This window comes from Macaca mulatta, chromosome 11 (genome assembly GCF_049350105.2).
Source record: "Macaca mulatta isolate MMU2019108-1 chromosome 11, T2T-MMU8v2.0, whole genome shotgun sequence".
NCBI classification, from domain to species: Eukaryota; Metazoa; Chordata; class Mammalia; order Primates; family Cercopithecidae; genus Macaca; species Macaca mulatta.
The window spans coordinates 86,642,145-86,666,286 of record NC_133416.1 but is presented as its reverse complement, the minus strand read 5'-3'; the positions used below and the strand labels follow the sequence as shown (position 1 = coordinate 86,666,286).

The following is a 24,142-nucleotide window of genomic DNA, read 5'->3' as shown; positions in this document are numbered from 1 at the left end:
TATTAGCCAATAAGGGGATAGAGTTGTACAGTAGTAAGAACATATAATGCCCCATTCCCATTCTGCATAAGTGATAAGCAATTAGCTTGCTTTCTGAGACTTGAAATGTGGCAGGAGCCTGAGAAAAGCAGGCCCTTTAAGTTTGCTAACTGAGGCTGTCAGTTGGGAAGGACGTTTTGTTTGACAGTTGATTAGGGATTAAATGGACTGGAAAAAAAATCAGTAATTTTTGCTGCTTTTCCATTTATTATAACAGCAATTATCTGTAGTTTTCTTCTGCCAGTTCTAAAGACTAGATTGAAACAATTATCTATGTAAAAAAAACATTGATCTTGAATAGCAAAAGGACAACTAGGATTTGAAACCACTAGCTCTTTGGTGGATAAGACTGTCATCTGAAAATTGGCTAACATGGTTGATAAATTGCCTTTAAATATCTGCCAAACTAAATAATGCAGTTCTGGAAAAAATAATATTGAACACATGGTTATCTAGCTTATTCCTAATTATTCAGCCTAATATTACTAATTCTTTTTGAGTCAGATAGTTCATATATTTATTGGTCAGTATTTACTGAGGGCTTATAACGCCAGGCAGTGTTCTAGATACATGAGATACAGGAATGAACAAGCAGTTGAAAGGCTTAGTCCCCAGGGTTTGAGGAAAAGAAATAGGCAATAAACAGATAAGCAAGAAAATATTTAGTATGCCAGATAGTGATGTTTTATGGAAAAAAAGCAGGGTTTGGGAGGCCGAGGTGGGTGGATCACCTGAGGTCAGGAGTTCGAGACCAGCCTGGCCAACATGGCGAAACCCGGTCTCTACTAAAAATACAAAAATTAACCGAGTGTGGTGGTGTGCACCTGTAATCCCAGCTACTGGGGAGTCTGAAACAGGAGAATCACTTGAACCAGGAAGGCAGAGGTTGCAGTGAGCTGAGATTGCACCACTGCACTCCAGGATAGAGGATGATGGAATGAGGATGCTGATGAGTTGATATTTGATCAAGGACCTAAAAAAGTGAAAGAATTAGATATGGAGCTCTCTGGAGAATGACTGTTGACTTAGAAGGAAAAGCAGGTGCAGCAGGTGCAAAGGCCCTGAGGTGGAAGCATGTTGGTATGTCTGAAGAACACAAGGAGGCAAGCATGACTGGAGTGGAGCAAGCTAGGGAAGGAGTGCTGGGTAGAGAGGTCAAAGCAGTGGCCAGAGGGTAGACCATGTAAGGCCTTGTAGAACATGGTAAAAAATTTGGCTTTTCTCCTGAGTATGATGGAAACCCATTGGAAAACTTTAAGATGAGAAATGACACAATCTGTGTTTTAACACAATAACTTTGGCTGCTGTATTGAATATACTAAAGGGGAGAAGGTCGAAAGCACAGAGGTCTGTTAAGAAGCTGTGGCACTGGTCGGGTGCAGTGGCTCACGCCTGTGATCTCAGCACTTTGGGAGGCCAAGGCGGGCGGATCACGAGGTCAAGAGATCGAGATCATCCTGGCTAACACGGTGAAACCCTATCTCTACTAAAAATACAAAAAATTAGCCAGGTGTGGTGGCGGGCGCCTGTAGTCCCAGCTACTTGGGAGGCTGAGGCAGGAGAATGGCGTGAACCCGGGAGGCGGAGCTTGCAGTGAGCCAAGATTGCGCCACTGCACTCCAGCCTGGGAGACAGAGCGAGACTCCGTCTCAAAAAAAAAAAAAAAAATAAAATAAAATAAAATAAAAAAATATAAAAAAAAGCTGTGGCACTAATTGTTGTGAAATACAACAGTGGCTGGGATCAGGTGGGAGGAGTAGAGGTGGTGACTAATTAAATACTGCATATATTTCAAAGGCAAGGCTGACAGAGCTTGCTGATAAATTGGACATGGGTCATGAAAGAAAAAAGAGTAGTCAAGGTTGTTTTTGGCCTTAGTGAGATGGGGAAAATAATATGAATAGTGCATGGGGATGAAGAGTGGCGGGGTGCTGGAGAAGAGCAAGTGTTCCCTTTGAGACACATTCCATTTCAGAAGCCTCTTACACATCCAAGTGGAAACACTGAATAGGCAGTTGGATGTGAGGCTAGAGTTCAAGGGTGAGGCCTGGACTAAAGATAATTTTGGGTCATCAGCACATAAATAGCATTCAAGTCAGCTGGGTGCAGTGGCTCATACCTGTAATCCCAGCAGTTTGGGAGGCCAAGGTGGGAGGACCTCTGGAGCCTAGGAGTTCAAGACCAACTTAGGCAACATAGCGAGACCCCATCTCTCAAAAAAAAAAAGAATAAATTAGTCAGGCATTGTGGCACACGCCTGTGGTCCCCGCTACTCAGGAGGCTGAGGTGGAGGATTATCTGGGCACAGGAGATTGAGGCAGCCAGCAGTGAGCTGTGATGGTGCCACTGCACTCCAGCCTGGGCTACAGAGTGAGAACCTGTAACAACAACAAACAACAAGGCATTCATTAGACAAGATGAGATCACCTAAGATGAGTGTGGAAAGAGAGGAGGTCTGAGCCCTGAGGCCCTTCAAAGTTCTTAGGGCCTGGGTGCGGTGGCTCATGCCTGTAATCCCAACATTTTGGGAGGCCGAGGCGGCTGGATTGCTCGAGTCTAGGAGTTCAAGACCAGCCAGAGCAACAAGGTGAAACCCTGTCTCTACAAAAAAATTAAAAATTTAGCCAGAAGTGGTGTTGTATGCCTATAGTCCCAGCTACTCAGGAGGCTGAGGCAGGGGGATCACCTGTGCCTGGGGGGCGGAGGTTGCAGTGAGCTGAGATAGTACCAGTATACTCCAGCTTGGGCAACAGAGTGAGACCCTATCTCAAAAAACAAAAAACAAAACAAACAAACAAAAACCCCAAAGTTCTTAGCATCATTATTGATGTGATCTATAACTTCTGACAAGCCCCTCAATCTCTGTTTCTCAGTTTCTAATCTAGCATTGTCCAATAGAAATATATTGAAAGCCACAAATGCCTGCCACATATGTAATTTAAAAAAATTTTAGTGGCCACATTTAGTGGCCACAAGAAAAGTTTTTTAAAATGTGAAATTAATTTCAATAACATATTTTATTTAACCCAATGAGGTAGGCAAAATAATGACCTGAAAGATGTCCAAGATCCCTGAAACGTGAATATATTCCTTACATGGCAAACGGACTTTGCAGATGTGATTAAGGCTAGGGCTTGAGAAGAATAGAGTGTCGAGAATCATACAGGTGTGTCCAATCTATGGTCAGGGAGATGCGAGGATGAAGGGCTAGAGAGGAGATAGCCTCTTCCCCTCTCTAGAAGGGCTAGAGAGGAGATAGCCTCTTCTCCTCAACAACAATATTGTTGTTGGCTTTGAAGATGGAGCAAGGGGCCACTAGCCAAGGAGTGTGGGAAACCTCTAGAAGCTGGAAAAGGCAAGGGAAAGGATCTCACCTAAGGCCTCCAAAAGGAATGCAACCCTGCCGAAACCTTGATTTTGCCCAATGAGGCCTGAGTCAGACTTTTGGACTACAGAAACGTAAGATAATAAATGTGCTGTTTTAAGCCACTAAGTTTCTAATAATTTGCATGGCAACTCCAGGAAGCTGCTATACTCCATATACTCCCCAAATTATCATTTCTAGGTGAAATCTACATAAAGATTATTAATGAGATATTTTACTTTTTTGTACTTAGTCTTTGGAGCCTAGTATATATCCTGCATATATAGCACGTCTGAACTTGAACTAGCTCCATTTCAAATGCTCCGTAGCACCATGTGGCTAGTGGCGACCATATTTGACAATATAGTTCTAATTAGTTCATTGAGAATGGGGCAAAGAAGTTTAGTACAAGAATGACATTTGTGATGGTTAATTTTATGTGTCAACTTGGCTAGGCCACATGCCCACATATTTGGTTAAACACTATTCTGGATGTTTCTGTGAAGGTGGTTTTGGTTGAGGTTAACATTTAAATCAGTGGACTTTGAGTAAAGCATGTTATCTTCCACAATGTGGGTGGGCCTCATTCAATTCATTGAAGGCCTGATTAAAACTCAGACAGATTTCCCCAATAAGGAATTCTGTCAGCTGGTGGCCTTTGGATTCAAACTGCGACTCTTCTCTGTCTCCAGCCTGCCAGCTCAGCCCATAAGATTTTGGACTTACTAAGCCTCTCCAGTGGCTTGAGCCAATGTGTTAAAATACACTTCTCCCTCTCTCTCCATCAATACATATACACACTTTGTTGGTTCTGTTTTTCTGGAGAACCAATACAACATGCATGAGACAAAGCAAAAACACACACCATATCTAGAACCCCCTACTCCACCTCCCTGCTTCATTTCTAGAGTCCAGAGCTTTGCAGAATAGTGATCAATCTAGAAAGAGAAGTATGTGCATTGGGAATGGGTAAGTGAGGCAGGAGGAGAGGTGCTGTATTTTCCAGGGGGTAAGAGGAAGGGGGCATGAGAATTGTGAAGGAAAGGGCCTATGTTGACTTTGCAAGGAGAGAGTATATTCTGTTTCAAGAGGGCCAGAGAGATCTGACCTACCGTCCTAACAAAGCCAGTTTTGCTTGGGTTGAAGCATTTTTAATTCTGTCAAGGGTCAAATAGATGGGTCCCGAATTTGTCTGCTAAGGCCGCCATAACAAAATACCACAGACAGGGTAACTTAAACAGAGAAATTAATTTTCTCGCAGTTCTGGAGGCTAGTAGTCAGAGACCTCTGTGCTGGCAGGTTTGGTTTCTCCGAGGCCTCTGTCCTTGGCTTACAGATGGCCACCTGGTTGCTGCCTCCAAACAGTCATCCCTCTATGCCCAGGTGCCTCTGGTGGCTCACTGGGTCCTGATCACCTCTTGTAATAAGAACATCGGTTGGGTTGACTTAGAGCCCACCCTAGTGCCCACATTTTAACTTAATTACCTCCTTAAAGGCCCTATGCCCAAATACAGTCACATGTTGCGGTACTGGGCATTAGGATGAATTTGGAAGGAACATAAAATTCAGTCTATAACAGGCCCCAAGTGACCCCACCTAGGTCTGCCTTAGTCTCCCAACCAAATAATAAGCACTTAGTTCAGAGCAAGTGTTCAAAGACTAAATAGGTAGAGATGGCATACATCTTCCTAAAGAACTGTCAGCAAACTGGGAGAATCTTTCAGAGTAAAAATGCAGGCCGGAGTGAGCTCAAGTCACAGTGGCTTCTGGGGTCGGGGAGGCAAATGAGGATACCTTTATCTCTTCCTCTCCTGGCCATGAGACACCAGCAATGATGGTAGGCTGAGGCAGAGCAAACAAAGGTGAGTCGTGTAGCCCATAATTACTGTCCCAAACCTGCCTAATTTGAGTCATCTGGGTCTGAGTCCTAGCTGTGAGAAACTCAGAAGCACATATTTTTAGGGAAATGTGAGAAAATGAAGCAACTGTGGTACTCACAGAAAAGTAGTCACGGACCTGTCTTCTGATTCCTTTCTATAATTGATAAGGCATCCTACTATCTCACATTTGCTGGAGGAAGCATTGCTTACATATTCTGAAATGTGTTTCTTTTCCCCTGAATTTTTAAAAAAAATTCTGCAATGCATTCAAGGAAAGTGGTGTGTCCTTCAGGCACTGTTACTCTAAGAAGCATTGTTGTTTGCCTAAGGGTCAGAAGCATCTGGAAGTTAAGGAACCATTTGTGGGCTAGAAGAACATTTGTGGGCTAATGAACAAAACGTGAGAACCTGGGCTGTGCTTCACAGAGAGAGTGGCAGTGCAGCGCAGTTGGAAATAAATGGCACGTCTCTGTCCTCCCCCAAGCTGCCTGAGCGCCTCCCCATCTTCCCTTCCTCCCCACCTCACTCACCAACCTGGAGGACTTTGCCGGGAAATTTCAGGTGGAAGGATGGCATTATAAAGGCATGGAGATGTGAGAGGATGCAGCTTGTTTAGAGAATTTTGTTGCTAGAAAATGGAGTAGGGTTTGAGAGAGTGTAACAGCTAGTACCTGGGGATGGCCTTCAGCATTCTTGCGATGCTAAAGAATTTCAATGTTAATCTTTAAGGAATAGGAAACGCTGAAGCTTTTTTAGAAGCAGAGTGACATGACTTGAATCTAGGCAGCAAACTACAGCTGCCTGTATTTGTGTGGCTGGTGAGTTATGAGTGGTTTTTATATTTGTAAAGGATTGGAAAGAAAGGAAGGGTGGGGGCCGGGGCGGTGGCTCAAGCCTGTAATCCCAGCACTTTGGGAGGCCGAGACGGGCGGATCACGAGGTCAGGAGTTCGAGACCATCCTGGCTAACACGGTGAAACCCCGTCTCTACTAAAAAATACAAAAAACTAGCCGGGCGAGGTGGTGGGCGCCTGTAGTCCCGGCTACTCGGGAGGCTGAGGCAGGAGAATGGCGTAAAAACCCGGGAGGCAGAGCTTGCAGTGAGCTGAGATCCGGCCACTGCACTCCACCCTGGGCGACACAGCGAGACTCCGTCTCAAAAAAAAAAAAAAAAAAAAAAAAAAAAAAAAAAAAAAGAAAGGAAGGGTGGGCTGACGAACAGACAGACAGAGAGAAGATGTGACAGAGAATGTATCGACCTGAAATATTTACTTCTGGCTCTTTACAGCAAAGGCTGCTGACTGCTGGGCTAGATTTAGAAAGACAGTAACTGCCATTTATTGAATGCTTATTTTATAAAGGTGTACACCCTCTGTGATAATAGGAGGGTAATATCTCTGCAGCATATTATGAATCATACCCCAGGTGTACACACATGGAGTACACCCTCTGTGGTATTAGGAGATTAATATCTCTGCAGCACATTATGAATCATATTCCAGGTTGTACACAAATGTTTTGTACCCACTGTGGTATTAGGAAAGTGATATCTCCTCAGGATATTATGAATAATATCCAGGGTATACGCATATGGTATACACTTACTGTGATATTGAGACTAATATCTCCCTAAGATATTACGAATAATATCCCAGGGTGTACCCACATGGTGTACACTCACTGTAATATTAAGAGTACTGTTTCCCCAGGATATTACAAATAATATCCTAGCATTGACACTCCCTGGGATATTAGGAGTTATTTCTGCCTAAGATATTACGAATAATATTTCAGGGTATACAGACAGCATGTACACTCACTGTGATATTAGGAGTAATATCTCCCCAGGATGTTACAAATAATATCACAGGGTGTATGGTCACTGTGATATAAGCAGTAATATCTCCCAAAGATATTAAGACTAATATCTCCTTATGATGTTATGAATAATATCACAGAGTGTACAACCACTGTGATATTAGGAGTAACTTCCCCCTAAGATATTATGAATAATATCACAGAATGTACACTCACTGGGATATTAGGAGTAATTTCTCCCTAGGAAATTACGAATAATATCACTGAGTGTACACTCACTGTGTTATTAGGAGTAACATCTCCTTAGGATATTACTTATAATATCACAGGGCATACACCCATAGTGACATTAGGAGTAATATTTCCTTAGGATACTATGAATATTATCACAGTGCATATACCCTCGGTGATATTAAAAGTAATATCTTCTGAGGACATTACGAATACTATCACAGGGTCTACATTCACTGTGATATTAGGAGTTATATCTCTCTGGGATATTACAAATAATATCACAGAATGTACACACAAGGTATGGTGTACAGCCCCTGTGATATTAGGAGTAACATCTCCCTAGGATATTACGAATAATATCACAGATATACAGACATGTTGTATACCCACTGTGACATTAGGAGTAGAATCCCCCTAGTGTATTACGAATAATATCCTAGTACACCCACTGTGACATTAGAAGTAACATCTCCCTATAATAATACGAATAATATCACAGGATGTACACACATGGCACTGTCACATTAGAACTAACATCCCCCTGGAATGTTACAATTAATATCATAGGGTATACACATATGGCGTACATTCACTGTGACATTAGGAGTAACATACCCCTAGGATATTACAAATAATACCACAGGGTGTACACACATGGTGTACACTCACTATGACATTAGGTGTAACATCCGCCTAAAATATTACAAATAATACCACGGGGTGTACACACATTGTTTAACTCACTGTGACATTAGCAGTAACATTCCCCTAGGATATTATGAATAATATCACGGGCTGTTTATACACATGGGGTACACCCCCTGTGACATTAGCAGTAACATCACTTTAGGATATTATGAATAATATCACAGGGGGTGTGCACACATAGTGGACATCCCCTATGACATTAGGAATAACATCCCCATAGGATGTTATGAATAATATGTGTGTACACCCGCTGTGACATTAGGAGTAACATTACCCTAGGATATTATGAACCATATCACAGGGTGTGCACCCCCTGCGACATCAGGAAGAACATCCCCCTAGGATATTAGGAATAATATCACAGGGTGTACACTTTCTGTGACCTCAGGAGTAAAATCCCTTTAAAATATTACGAATAATATCACAATGTGTACACCCTCTGTGACATCAGGAGTAACATTCCTCTAGGATATTAGGAAGAATATCACAGGGTGTACACTCCCTGTGACATTAGCAGTAACATCCCCCTATGATACTACGGATAATATCACACGGTGTACAGCACCTGTGACATTACAAGTAACATTCCCCTAGGATATTATTAATAATATCACCGTGTGTACACCCACTGTGACATTAGAAGTAGTATTGCCCTATAATATTTCGAATAATATCTCAGGGTGTGCACCCTCTGTGACATTAAGAGTAACATCCCCCTAAGGCATTATGAATAATATCACAGCGTGTACACCCCATGTGACATGAGGACTAACATCTTTTTAGGACATTACAAATAATATCACAAGGTGTACACCCCTGTGACACTAGGAGTAACATCCCCATAAGATATTATGAATAATATCATAGGGAGTACACCCCCTGTGACATTAGAAGTAGTATTGCCCTATAATATTTTGAATAATATCTCAGGGTGTGCACCCTCTGTGACATTCAGAGTAACATCCCTCTAAGGCATTATGAATAATATCACAGTGTGTACACCCCATGTGACATGAGGACTAACATCTTTTTAGGACATTACAAATAATATCACAAGGTGTACACCCCTGTGACACTAGGAGTAACATCCCCGTAAGATATTATGAATAATATCATAGGGAGTACATGCCCTGTGACATTAGGAGTAACAACCCAGTAGGATACTGTGAATAATATAACACGGTGTAGACCCATTGTGACATTAGTAGTAACATTCCCCTAGGATATTATGAAGAATATCACAGGGCGTACACCCCCGGTCACATTAGGAGTAACGTTTCTCTAGGATATTATGAATAATATCACAGGTTGTACACTCCTTGTGACATTAGGAGTAACATCACCCCAGGATATTATGAGTAATATCACAGGGTGTACACATCAGGAGTAAAATGCTCGTAGGATATTACGAATTATATCACACACTGTATACACATAGTGTACACTTACTGTGACATTAAAAATAACATTTGTCTAGGTATTAGAAATAATATCACAGGGTGTTAGGGTAACATTTTCCTAGAATATTATGAATAATATCACAGGGGGTACACACGTGGTGTACACCCACTGTGACATTAGGTATAACATCGCCCTAGGATATTACGGTTCGTATCACTAGGAGTACCCACACATTGTGTTTACTTACTGTGACATTAGGAGTAATATCCCCCTATGTTATTATGAATAATAACACAGGATGTAAAAACATCGTGCACACCCACTGTGAGAGTAAGAGTCACATCCTCCTAGGATATTACAGATAATATCACATAGTGTCTACCCACGTAACATCCCCATAGGATATTACGAATAATATTACAGAGTGTAAACACATGGTGTACACCCACTGACATTAGGAGTAACATTTTCCTAGGATACTACAAATAATATCACAGGATATACACATATGGTGTACACACACTGTGACATTGGAAATAAAATCACCCTAGGGTATTACAAATAATATATTAATAATTATTATAATAAATATTAATCAATATTATTTGTAATATCCAAGGGAGATGTTGCTCTTAATATCACATGGGGTGTACTTCCAGTTATATTATTTGTAATATCCTACTGAGATGTTACACCTAATGTCACAGTGTACACGTAGTGATATTATTCATAGTATCCTACTGAGAGGTTACTCCTAATGTCACAGTGGCTGTACACCTTGTGATATTATTGGTAATATTGTAGGGAGATGTTACATCTAATGTCACAGTAGGTTTACACACTGTGAATTTATTCAAAATATTCTAGGAAAATGTTATTCCTAATTCCAAGTTAGATATTACAAAGGTTTGTACACTCCCCCGCAATATGGTGAGTAATGTCACCTTCTCCCCCACTGGATATTACAAACCATATCACAGGGGGGATATTATCACCCTCTCCTGCCCGGTGACAGGGCAAGATCCTGTCTCAAAAAAAAAAAAAATCCGTGAAAACGTACAGCAAGTGATTGATTTTCCGGTCAATAAATAGGAAAGTAAGTGGAAATTTTCAGATAATTGAAAGGTGGTATACACTTTTACAATTTCCTTTCTAATAGTGTTTTTAGTAAAAGGAGGAATGACCAGGATGCTGTTATCACCTGAGTTTGTCCCTCCTCTTGGGGCTCGTGGTATGCCAGGAGCCAAAGTGTAGCTGTTTGCTGTTTTTGTCTGCCCGGTATCTACTTTTCTTTTTTGTTAACATCATATTTATTTTCTTTTGAGGAGCTATTTTCCTCTTCTCTCTTTGCCTCTGGGTCTACAGACATGGCCTAGTTTTGGCTGAAGTAAATACTTTATCATCATCTGGCTATGGTGATTGCTTTAAGAACACGTGACCCAGGCATACAAGTCAGGTTTGGGAATTTTGGTGGTATAATTGTGAAACAAACACTGCCTGCAAGCCTGCTAAGCTGGAAGAGTATGTGTGAAGCTGCTAAGGGTCATCCCTGTTGCTACATGGAGACATAGTAGCTTGGCAATGAAGTCAGTACTAAGGATAGCAGAGTTTATGGGGAAGGAGGAGAAAAAGAAAAGGATGACATTGTTTGTGGCTTTTGATCCAGCTGTTCCTAAAAGTAATCACCCACCTTGAACTTCCTGGTTAGGTGAGCTGATGGTTTATCTCTATCTCCCTCCCTCCTCTTTTACCTTTCTTTCTGTCTTTTTTCCTTAACACAACTTGATATAGATTTCTTCCTTTTGCAACTCAAACATTCTTACCTATAAAAGGTGTCGACACTTTGTTGCAGAGTCCAGAGGAGTAGGAAGTTGACAGAGTTAAAGTGGACAGCTGAAAAGGAAGTGAGTCCCTACTTGCTAAGTATAAAATACCTCTTAACCTTGTGTGTGCCCTGGTAGGGGCAAGAATATTTTGCACAGGGGACAGGCTTGGCTGGCAGGATAGTTACTGTCAAGGAAAGATGAATGTGACAACTTTGGGGATATTCATTGGTGGGAAGCAGTGAGGAGTGAAGAAATCAATATAGTTGAAATGCGGATTTTAAAATGTGTGTAACAGTCAGCCTCAGAACTTAGATTACACAAATCATCAGCATGTTTGCATGGTGCTTTTGTTTCTGGGTCTCTGTTGATGGCTCCTCTTGCATAATTATTACTCTGTATGCTTTGGAAAATTTTTTTGTACGTTTAGTACCAGGCTATTTCTCATTTTTATTTTCCTGCTTTTCTACCTTCTTATTCCAAAGTCACCGTGTGACTGTTTTATGGTAGAGATTTGTGTGCAGCCTAAATCAGTTGCTAGACATCAAAGAGTCATGTGCATATGTAATAAAGATGTGTTGCAGTGGGGGTGGAAGGTAACTGCAATCATTGTTGGAATTTTCAAATCTGTTAAGAGTCAACTCTGTGCATAAAAAGAGTAAGAATGTGATTTCTATGCATGTTTTATCAGCTGGGGGATGACTTGTGTGACTCAGAAACATCTGACTCCTCTGTGGGAAAAATGAAAGCACTTAAAAAGTGTTTGCAGCTGGGAACAGGTTTCCTAACGCACTGATCATTTGCTGGCTGTTCTCATTCCCGCCTTTATACTCTGCTGTATACTTGGGGTGGGATCAGAGTCCTTGCAGACTGTTTTTCCTAGAATCCCTTACCAGCTGGTTCTGCCAATGGGAAGCACTGGCTGTAGTGGAAGGGAGGAGAGGAGAAGAGATTTTCTTCCTGCCTTGAGCTTCTATCAGTTTCCTTCTACCAATAATGAGCAGACTGGATCAGGGTTTTCTGGCAGTTCCCTCACCTCCAGGGTGGACCAGCACCTAATACACTTTTGTGGTCCTAGAATCATGGAGTCTCCATGCAAACTTCTCCAAGATTCCAGTCCCTCCCTTCCAGTCCTGGGCTCCATGAATACTACATTCTCTATTTTCTTCTCCCAACCCTAGAGGTGCTATCTACTAATCTTTGAGTTACTTTATTTCTGCTTTGCTTTCTCAGCTCTCCCTATACAGCCAGTTTCCTATGTTACATTCTCTCCCTGAAATATGTGAGATGGTTTTGTTTTCCTGGCTAATAAATATCTTTAATATATTTGCATTAGACGTTCAAACCTTTTGGGAAAATGACATTGAAAAAGGATGAAGCAAGTTTTTTTTTTTTTGATAATTCATTAAGAAATATTCTTTAAATAGTTTTAGATCAAATTTCAAGAGCATTTTAAGAAACAGAATCCTCACCATTGAAAACCAAACTATTGTGATTGTTTAATGCTGATTTTTTTTTTAATTTCTAACCCGAGTTGTGCCTTAAGTTTCCTTTTATAAACTTAGATTTTTGAACCCTTTGCCAACAACTTCCTCACAGTATATAGTTATTAAGCGATCTTTCCCGTGGTTGTCTTAGCAGTTTGGGGTTAGTTCCTATTTTTATTTGGCCATGACTGATAGTACTGATTGAAGGAAGTGTGATGTAGCCAGCCCTCAAAGACTCCATCATGAATACACTTGTCAAGTGAGATAAATTTTGCAGAAGTCTTGCTCACTCCCTGACTTGGATGACTCCTGCCAGTTCCTTTAGTACTTCGCTTGCTGTATTATCCTCTCTAGAAAACTCTTTGATATCTCCTCCCCAAAGAATGTGTTGTGGGATAGGATCCCCAGGATACAGATTCTGAGATGAAGCTGTACAGGAAGGGGTTTTATTGGAGGGCGTGCTCTTAGGAGCAACACCTGCAAAGCAGTGAAGAAAACCAACAGGGCAGAGAAAGAAGTTGAACTGCAGTGCAGTGGCAAAAGCAGTCTCCACTAACCCCTGGGGCTATGATTCTGAGATGGCACTTCAGAGAGATACAGAATCAGCAGCCGATTGTGGGCTGCTCCCAGGGAGGGTGCATAAACTTAGGTGAGACAGCTTCCTTCTGTGGAGCACAGAGGAACACAGCTGTCAGCTATCAGCAAGCACTACTTCTAGCAGCTGCAACAAGAGTACCTCTCTGCTGAAGGGGGATCATGGTGATACACCATGGTATCCACTACGATTGAGCCAGTAAAAGTCCTCAGGGATAGGCCAGGCACAGTGGCTCACGCCTGTAATCCCAGCACTTTGGGAGGCTGAGATGGGTGGATCATGAGGTCAGGACATGGAGACCATCCTGGCCAACATGGTGAAACCCTGTCACTACTAAAACTACAAAAATTAGCTGGGCGTGGTGGCAGGCACCTGTAATCCCAGCTTCTCGGGAGACTGAGGCAGGAGAATCACTTGAACCTGGGAGGCAGAGGTTGCTGTGAGCCAAGATCGCACCACGGCACTCCAGCCTGGCAACAGAGCGAGACTCTGTTAAAAAAAAAAAAAAAAAAAAAAAAAAAAAAAAAAAAATCCTCAGGGACCCAACACCCTTACTTTTAAGTGCAAATACAGTGCATTGGGATGGTGTATTTACATCAGCCTGAGACTGCGGGCTCCAGCATCCAGTACAGTAGGCACTTGATAAATGTTAAATTTAGTGGAGGAAAAATGTTTACTTGTTTCCCCTAGCAATTGCAGTAGGCATAGAATCTAGTGTATCATGCTGTCCTCTGAAACTGGGGTTAAAATAGTCTTGTTTTCAGTCCCATTCTGGAGAAGCTATGTGACTTGGGTTCTGGAGTGAAAACCCCGAAGGACACATGTTGGGCAAAGTGAAGAGCCTCAGAGTTTGCCAGATGAACTGATGACAAACAAGCATAGAGAAACACATGTTGAGAATGACACTGCCCAGGAACACCACGCGGTCATGGCCAAATGCTCCCGGGTGTTGTCGTCCCTCCAGCCATTCTGTATTTAGATGTGACTCAGACGCTGGCATTCAGTGCAGTTTTCTTTAGCTGCTGCTGCTTCCAGGAGTCCCCCAAAGTCAACAGGCCACTGGCTTACCACCAGAGTCAGGCAAGGAAAAGAGTGGGAAGGCAGCAACATCAACAGGAAATAAAACATTTTTATTGAATATCTGTGTAATATGTTAAGTCATTTTTAACAACAATCAGAAAACTACTGTGGAATTCACTACACAAAGTGAAACAAAATTTAAATCACCTCGTCAAAAATGAAGGTAAAATACAGCTGAAGTAGTTGGCTCGCAGGCCACGAGCCATATGGCAGAAGAAAACACCCCAACATTTCTACAAGATACAGGGAAAACCCACACATAGAAACACTCAAGCAGGCAGTAAATATACACAAAGGCAACTAGGATCTTTCTAGAGCATCGGATTCTAATACTTTACACAGCTTTGTCAGAAGGGTACATGTGGCTTATTTGAGGATGAATCTTGGTCATAAAGCAGGTTCCATCACTGACTTGTGAAAGATGGCATAGTACCAACTAATTCTATGGTGACAATCCCATTTCTGGCAGTGTTGCAAGAGAATGCATTAGTAGTACTTTAATGCAAGAAATAATGTATATTCAGCAGCTTGAACCTGCTTGTTTTAAAGTGTGGTTTCATTGTGTACAACTTAAAGCTGAATACAGTGAAATTAAATGTTTTTTGTGGTATTTAAATATTTTTTAAAAGCCAGTCAACTCCCTCTCTTTGGTAGGGTTTGGCCCTTTAAATTGGAAAGAGTCTTGTTTGAATTTTCTGTTCAAACCGTTATTTAATTTCACATTCTGACTTGTGTGTATTTTCTATTGCCTATGTGTTTAAAGAAGTATGGACCATCAGCAGACGGTGATGTTATTTTCCTTTTATCCTTTATGTCTGTGCCAATTGTAAAGCGTTTGCTGTGTCTGGCCTAAAAGGCAAAAGTGCCCCTTCTTTGATAAGGAAACAGTAACGACAGGAATTCCAGTTTTATTGGGAAACAGCCAACCCCATGTTCAAAGCCTACCATCAGCCCTTTTTGAATTCTCTTTAGTTTTTGAAAAGACATGGTGTGATATCCTGAAGACTGAACATGAGGCCAATGCTTAGTTTTCCTCCATTTTGTTTTGGTATTTGTGAAGACAAACTTTCATTTCGCAGCATCGTTACTGTCTGTGGCCTGGGAATTAAAATGGGTCACAGAAGTGAATGGGAGAAAAGGCTAGATGCAGCGTGAGATAATAGGCTGCCCTTCCACTAAGTGGTTGTCTACCATAGTGGGGAAAAATATGGAATATTGCACAGTGCTTGACAAAATGCTGTGTTCCACCCCATTCTATGTATCTTCCTTGTCCTATGCATAGCTTTTCAGTTCTGGATTGGTCCTTTGTAATGAGAACTGTTTGTGCTACACACACCTTGGGCAGTGCAGTAGAAGGGAATGGCAGTATTGTTACAATATCACTACGGAATAAATTGAGTGCTATCCACTGAGGAAACTACGGGTCTAAGCACACACGGCAGTCACAGTGTTACACAGAGCAGTCCTTTAAGACTCTTATGGAATGACTAGTAGCTTCATAATAGTGCCATTTACTACATAATAACATTGAAAACGTTAAAAAACTCCTCCTAAATCAAGCATCTAGTATACCTAAGAGGTTGCTTCAGTTTTCTAGAACTTGTTCTTGGTTTGTTTCACCTTTTTTTAAAGGACAAATTAAAACTTATTTAAGTAAAAAGAGCATATAAAAAGATCACTAGCTGTCTGTTTTGGCTTAATTGAAGTGCATTCAGAACTATGGCTAATTGTTGTTGGTTTTTTTTTTTTTTTTTCATCTTTTGATGGGATTACAATACTGTCTGTTTACCACAAAGTAATTTTGTGTAATAAGCACAGATTGCTGTGTTAAAAATATCCTGCATTCCTTCTAATCTGGTTTTATATAATAAAATATTTTGTTACAAACTCTAATGTGCAAACCTTTTGGAATTACGATAGGTGTGAAATCTGGAACAGAATTCACAGGATGCACATTTTGTATAAAGGTGATAACGGAGAGCTACTTTTTTCTTTTTAAATAGTCAGGCAATAGTTCATAAATGTTAACTTCTCCCCTTAGCTTCTTCTCCCCCAACCCCAAACAAATGTGTGCACACCACACACACACACACACAGACACACACGCACGGAACACCTTGTTGTTATTCTACAAGGAGTAATATGAAATCATTGACTCCTGTTCAGTTGCTTCCTCAAATGTAAGAGTGAAGCCATTATTTTAGCTTTGTAAATATGTACAGACAGATGCTATTCTGGTTTGTGGCTATGCTTCCTTGAGGTCAGCCTGGATGCTGCTGCTCAGATCATGCTATTTTGCCTGTGAAGGAATTCTACAAAATTGGATTCACCCACCAAGTATGTGGTGTAAGTTTATCTTGGTTCTCAAATGATTGAATAGAAAGCTCAGGTTTAAGTTGTCCTTTAAGATGTCAGTTTAACTCTACTAGTGCCTTACGAGTTGATATTTTTGCTGGAATGCAGACGATACTATATTACCATATAATATATTATCAGCTCTCCTATATCTCAGTCAATTTACATAGTTTAAAATAGAACATCTTATTAAAAACATCTAGATATACACAGATTAGGAAACACAACATACAAATACACAAACTAGAAATAAATCTTTAGCATACTGGTATATACAACAGTGTGATACAATAAATAATTTCAGTCATGCTCTATCTACACATCATATTGCTTAAAAGAAGAGTAGATTTGGAGGGCAGTGGTATGATGAAGGACTTAGGGGCTCTCTACATTTAAATCTGTGCAAATTAAAACAGGATTCGAAGTACCACTGAATTGTGTTAAGAATGCATGGCTGGAAAAATGAAAGGACCCATATTACTGAGGTATTTACAGATACTGGCTAAAGAGCACTATATGGGCAAATGCAGAAAGGCTTCTTCTTTCCTTTACTTCTTGACGGCCAGCATGGCATCGACTTCCTCCTCTACCTGCAGGGTGTGCCACTGGGCAATAGGTCGCCTGGGGTTGGCCAGCATATCTGACCAGTGTCGCAGCTCCGCGCCGGTGCTGTTGTAGCCCACAAAGACTTTGCCGATGGCATCGTTCTTGCCAATCTTGTCATAGTCCAAAACAGTTACCACCACCTGCACTTTCTGAAAGAAGACATGAAACGAATATGAATCATCTAGCTCTAGAGACAAGGCCCGACTATAAAGCTTCCTTGAGCACTAAAGAATTGGAAATAAAAGAATCAGTCTCCAAGCACTAGGATGAGGATGAAAATGACTTGAATGTAGAAACTTGAGTCCAAATTTCCTTTTTCCATTACTATATCATAATTGTCACCATCATCATCTTACTACTCAAACGTTAATTTTTATTATATATGTTGCACTGTCTTTTACATGAATGAACTCAGTTACTTCTCATAATAGATCCTATTAATATTGCCGTTATACGGATAAGGATGCCTGAAGCTCTGAGAAGTTAGATAACCTGTCTGAGGTTGTTTAAGGAAGGAGTTGTTTGGTTTTCAGAGCCTATGCTGTAAACCTCCGTGCCATGGGGTCTGTGTCAACTTGTGCTAACCTCTAAATTCATTTGCTTCAATTGTCTCATCAGTGAAAGTTCTAGCATTGGTGTTCAGGCCACTCTATTTGATTACAATTCCCAAAGCAACCATGTGCAATAATCCAATTTCAAGGGGGGACAGCATGTTACAAAAAAATTAATGTAGAATTTCAACTAATCATACGACGGTGAGCATAAAACATGACATTATAGTGAAAGTCTTTAAAAACTAGTAATAAAGATTTTTTTTCTCATCCATACATTCTCTTAGTAAACATTTACTGAGTAACTACTATGTATCTGGCATTGATATCAAATGTAAATATCATTTTAGGCTACATAGGATTTACTTCAATGATTCCATCAGATTTTGAAAGTTTATTTGATAACTTCCTTTTCTGAATGATTAAACTGATGAAAGCAAACCTGTACTATTATGGTATAAAAGATATACTTTTTAAAAGCACATTTCAGTTCTACTTTCTGAGTAATTAATTTACTTAGCAGAATATGTGATGGTTTCAATCTAACAGCTGAGTGTAAGGATAAGAGTTTAAAATAAATGGAATATATAACATTTATTGCCAGAGTTAAAAGTAGCAGAAAATATAATTATAAAAGCTAGGGCCAGATGAAGAGCCAGCTGAGTTAGAGCCCTTTAGTGGACTTTATATGCTGAAGACTGATTTATTATATTAATGAAATGAGAAATGTCATTGATACACAGCTTCAGAACAGAGAAAGCAATCACTTCTGAAAGTGGAATTTAGAATGTAAAATGCAACACATTGGCAATAAAAGAGACAAACTTCCCTGGGAGTGATTCCATTGTTAAAGGAATTAACTATCCACTGGGTAGTTTCTGGAAGCAAGAAGAGGGCTATATTGATTCTTAGAACTTGTCCTAAGCAAACTTATCAGGAAGCAATCATATTGTAATGAATGGGGCGGGGCACATGATACACAAAGGCAACAGAAGTTTTTAGAGTTTGATTATTCCACTTAGGAACGCATTGATTAGTAGCATTCAAGACAAAATATCCTTGTGAAGCCTTTGGATTAATGTTTCCAGCTGCATATGTAGTTTATTTCTACATTTGGGGGAGGAAGTCTGACATTTTCACATGCATTTAGAAATTCGCGTATTTTGCTGCTTTCATAATACATTTCATAGGGATAGAGAAAGACAGAAGAACAGGCAGATTGTCTTATAACCTCAGGATAAGGGAAACTTAAACCCCTATTTTAGCATGTGAAATACTCAATTATTTTTTTCTAGGAAAAGGTAAAGACTAGAAAAGTTGCCACCTATAAAAAAAGGAAAAAAAAGGAACAAACTGACTCAAGGAGTAGAGAAAGAGGGATACAGCCAAAGGAATGCTCATTGTTTCCGTGTCTAATGTACTCTGTATTGGGCTTAGTTTCTGTCTGTCCTGACAAAATGTTATTGCCTCTGAAATGCTGCCCCAGAAATCTAACCTATGTGTTATTTCTCATGTGCTTCACTTTCGATATATTTGCATTTTCTGCAGTTTGTAGTTGAAAAGGATATTTATTTTAAAGGCATAGAATTGTAGCTCAATGGGAGTTTTCATCTCAGTGCCTTGCTTTATACTATTTAGTGAAATTAAAAAAATTAAATGCCAGGAGGTGTTAGTTTCCATAGGAATAAGGTCTTAGAACTTTGAGTTCACTGAAGAAATATTGCAAATAAACTCTTGGAAGAAATTGATGTTTTGAGGGTTTGTGAGTGGGTCCAAAGCAAGGGGCCCACTGGTTCAGGCTAGCGAACAAGTTATTGGGAAGAGGGAACCGGTGTCCTCTGCATTTACTTATATAACAGATGTTGAAAATAAATAAGTATGTATAATTTTGACACCATGGGAAAATTTATATGATAAATGTTATATTTAAAGCTATTAACCAATATGAAGATGGTAGAGTTATTGGTTATTTTTGGTAATTTAAGACGCCCTATACTACACAGTAGCTACCAGCCACATCTAGCTGTATCCATTTAAATTTAAATACATGGAAGTTAAATAACTTTCCTTGGTCAAATTAGTGACTGAGGTACTCATTTGCCACCTGTGGCTACCATATTATTGGACAGCATGGATGACAGAATATTTCAATCGTCATAAAATTCTATTAGACAGCACTGATTTGTATACTGATTTAATCTTATGGTTAGATCCATTTTCTAATAAAATGCTAACTTGAAAAAGAAAGGACATTAGCATGTGAATAATAATGATGATGATGATAGGACCGTTTACTGTGTGTTCCTATGTATTGGGCGCTGTTCCAAGTGCTTTTATTGCATAATCTCACTTTGACAAGGACTCTTATCATTCCTACTTTATAGATAAAGAAACTCTAAGCCTTAGTTTTTTTACATATAAAATTGGGATAATAACAATAGTACTTTTCTCACAAAGTTCTTCTAAGGATGAAATAAGATTACATACATAAAGTGGTTAACTTGGACCTAGGCATTTTTTTAAATATATATATATGTCTTTGGATTAATGTTTCTATGAAGAAAGCTAATATAATAGCTATACTTATTTTATATATGTATATATTATATAGCTATACTTATATATATAAAATATATATTTTATATATATATAAAATAAGGTAGCTATATTAGTTTTCTTCATGGAATAAAGCTGTGATTCATTCATAAGATACTGTCTTCTAAGAATAGATTAAAGGTAAATGAAGACACAACTGGGCCTATTAAGGGTGGTATGGCACTATTCACAACAGCCAACATATGGAATTAACCTAGGTGTCCAACAACAGATGAATGGATAAATAAAATGTGGTACTTATACACAATGGACTATGATTCGGCCATAAAAAAGAATGAATCCTGTCATTTGTGGCAGTGGATGAAACTGGCAGACACTATGTTAAGTGAAATAAGCCAGGAACATAAAGTTAAACACTGTATGTTCTTACTCATGTGGAAGCTAAAGAAAAGTTGATATCATAGAATTAAAAGGTAGAACAAAGGATACTAAAGACTGGGAACAGGAAGATAGGGAGAGATTTGTTTAAGGATACAAAATCACAGCTACATAGGAGGAATGAGTTCTAGTGTTCTGTACCACTATAGGATGGCTATAGTTAACAATAACATATGATATAATTTCAAATAGCTACAAGTAGGATATTGAATGTTCCCAAACCAAATGATAAATGTTTGAGATGATAAATATGCTAACTACTCTGATTTGATTACAATACATTATATATATGAAAACATTACTATGTGCCCCATGAATATGTACAACTACTATTTGGCAATTAAAATAAATAAAATAAAATACTAAAGAATATTTGTTATTGCGGACCTTTAGAAGGTTCTTCGTTGTAGGTTTGATGTCTGCTCTTTGTTTCTCCTTCAAGTTATGGGCAAACTTTTACATCACTGAAAATATACACCTGTGCCAATTATTGAATAAAATGTAATAACAGTGTTGTTTCATGCAGTTTGACTCTATGATGCCCATTAAAGATTTGCGAGAAATGGCCCAAAATTATTGGATATGAACTTTAGATTTTTTTTTTTTTTTTTTTTTTTTGAGACGGAGTCTCGCTCTGTCACCCGGGCTGGAGTGCAGTGGCCGGATCTCAGCTCACTGCAAGCTCCGCCTCCCGGGTTCACGCCATTCTCCTGCCTCAGCCTCCCGAGTAGCTGGGACTACAGGCGCCCGCCACCACGCCCAGCTAGTTTTTTGTATTTTTTAGTAGAGACGGGGTTTCACCGGGTTAGCCAGGATGGTCTCGATCTCCTGACCTCATGATCCGCCCGTCTCGGCCTCCCAAAGTGCTGGGATTACAGGCTTGAGCCACCGCGCCCTGCGGAACTTTAGATTCTTTTAGGCTAACTATGGAGATGGGGTGAGAAAATGTAAATATTTTTAAAAACCCCTAAATGATAAGGTTGCATGTTATCATTGTGGCTACAGGTAGCAACTTAATTTGAACATGTTAACTACAAGGACATTTAATAGAATATTTCCCATCATAATTATTGTCTGGCAAATTAAGTCTCCATTTTTACTAAAATGGCCATCCATTCCAACTCAGACACAGGAAGCTGAATTTAAATAATTGAAAATACAACTTTAGCCTAATTTTTCTATTGTTAATCATCTTTTAATAAAGACTCAATATGCGGCATATTTAGCATCAACCAAAAATATTTCTCTTGTCACTATTTTTTGCTCTAAAGATCTGATGAGGAGACTTATTTATGGTCTGGGAGTAAACAGTGAAAGCTCATGTTTTTCTCTGGGCTTTTTAACTTTTATAGATGCACTTTTTGAGTGAGCAGAATTATTCTGTTGATTTTCTTTTTCCTACTTGCTTTTCCTCTTTTTCCGCTCAACACAGTGCCAGCTGTTTTGGGCTGATGAGTCAGCACATCCTGCGCTGTATATTTTATCCTATCCTTCTTGATGTAGCTCAAGCATCAAATGTGCATGGGAGAAAGAATGGCAGTTCTAATGAAGGCATGTGTGCTGGTAACTTACAAGGTCTGTGTGTATAATTTATGTGGTCTGAAGGAATGAAATTGAGTGGGAAGACAAAATTATGTTTGACATTACCTGGATTTGTTCAAAAGGTACTTCAAAGCTGAATGACTCATTGTAGTAGGGGTTAAGTGTGTTCTTTTTAATTGTTGTCTTTTTCTTCTTCAGCCTCTTACCATTCTGCATCAGGTGAATCTTCACATAAGGATCTGAATGAAAAACAGGAAAGAAACTTTAGGAGATCAGAGACACATATTTTAGATTATAATTTAGCTTATAAAAGAACTAAGTATTTCCCATGGGTAAATAATTACATAGCATGTATTTAGTATTTTTTAAATTCAGTAATTTTTTATTGAAATATTTTAAGTAACCTATGGGGCATGCTTTTTGCATGACAGCTCAATATTTATAGTTTGATTTAGAAGATGAGAGTAGCGGTATGCTGGTAAACCAGCTCTTTGGGGAAGAAAAAAGTCTTAACATGTAGCATTTTCCTATGTCTATGGTATTTATATATATACTCCAACCGAGGCCAATGTCAAGCCACTAAGCTTAACAATTGGCTTGCAAAATCCCTGAAAAATTAACAGTTCACTCTTGTGAGCTGGCGAAGGGCTTGCCTGCAGCACAACACTGTATGGGAATAAAACTCTTAACAGAGAGAGGACAAAAGAACCATTTTATTCATTCATTTATTAATTTATTCAATCAATATTAGTTGAATACCTATGATGTGATAGGCACTGTTAGGCCCTAGGAATATAGCCTCAACACAACGGACTATCCCTGTCTTCACAATGAAGCTTCAGACTGTGGGGAAAAATAGACTAAGTTTATATAGAAACAAAAGACATGAAATTACAAGTTGACAAGAGTGCTCTGTAAGAAAAAAGCATAGTAGAAATAATATAGGAAATACCAAGGATGATATGGTGAGTAGTAAAGTAGATAGGGAATTTAGGTTTTAGTTGGCTCTGGTAAGGCATCTGTGGAAGTAACATTTAAGCTGAGATGTGAAGGTTGAAGGGTAAGATCAGGCCAACTGAGCCTAAATACTCCTAGGTAGAGAAGAACTTCAAGTGTTTGAGGAAAAGAGAAGAGACTGGTACATACTGAAGCAATGGGAAAAGGAGCATAAAGATCCCCTGAGCAGTTTCCCTAAAGCCTCATTAGGCAAAGATTAATAAGTCACTGCAGGGGCAAGACAATTTCCATTTACAGCTCCCATTCCTAATGGATGAATGTTGTACCTTCAGGTCACTAGAAACCAATGCTCACGGTTGAAAGGAAAATCTCTACTGTTTTTCTTAAACATTTTTCCATTTCATATGTAACGCATGTTCATTATAGAAAAAATATCAGAAAGGCCGGGCGCGGTGGCTCAAGCCTGTAATCCCAGCACTTTGGGAGGCCGAGACGGGCGGATCACGAGGTCAGGAGATCGAGACCATCCTGGCTAACACGGTGAAACCCCATCTCTACTAAAAAAAATACAAAAAACTAGCCGGGCGAGGTGGCGGGCGCCTGTAGTCCCAGCTACTCGGGAGACTGAGGCAGGAGAATGGCGTGAACCCGGGAGGCGGAGCTTGCAGTGAGCTGAGATCCGGCCACTGCACTCCAGCCTGGGCGACAG

The 24,142-nt window shown here is 39.8% G+C and overlaps 1 protein-coding gene across 2 annotated transcripts in view; it reads right to left on the bottom strand.

Annotated features, from left to right (window-relative positions):
* Nucleotides 1–14,459: 14,459 nt before the first annotated feature.
* SYT1 (synaptotagmin 1) overlaps nt 14,460–24,142 on the bottom strand; it is a 594,417-nt gene continuing 584,734 nt past the window's right edge. For both annotated transcript variants that reach the window (XM_001084620.4, XM_015152348.3), the window contains exons 10-11: nt 22,582–22,715; nt 14,460–17,538 (exon numbers count right to left, since the gene is read on the bottom strand). In XM_001084620.4, coding sequence (XP_001084620.1) covers nt 17,332–17,538; nt 22,582–22,715 — 341 coding nt within the window. In that variant the 3' untranslated portion in view covers nt 14,460–17,331. The remainder of the gene's footprint in view (nt 17,539–22,581; nt 22,716–24,142) is intronic.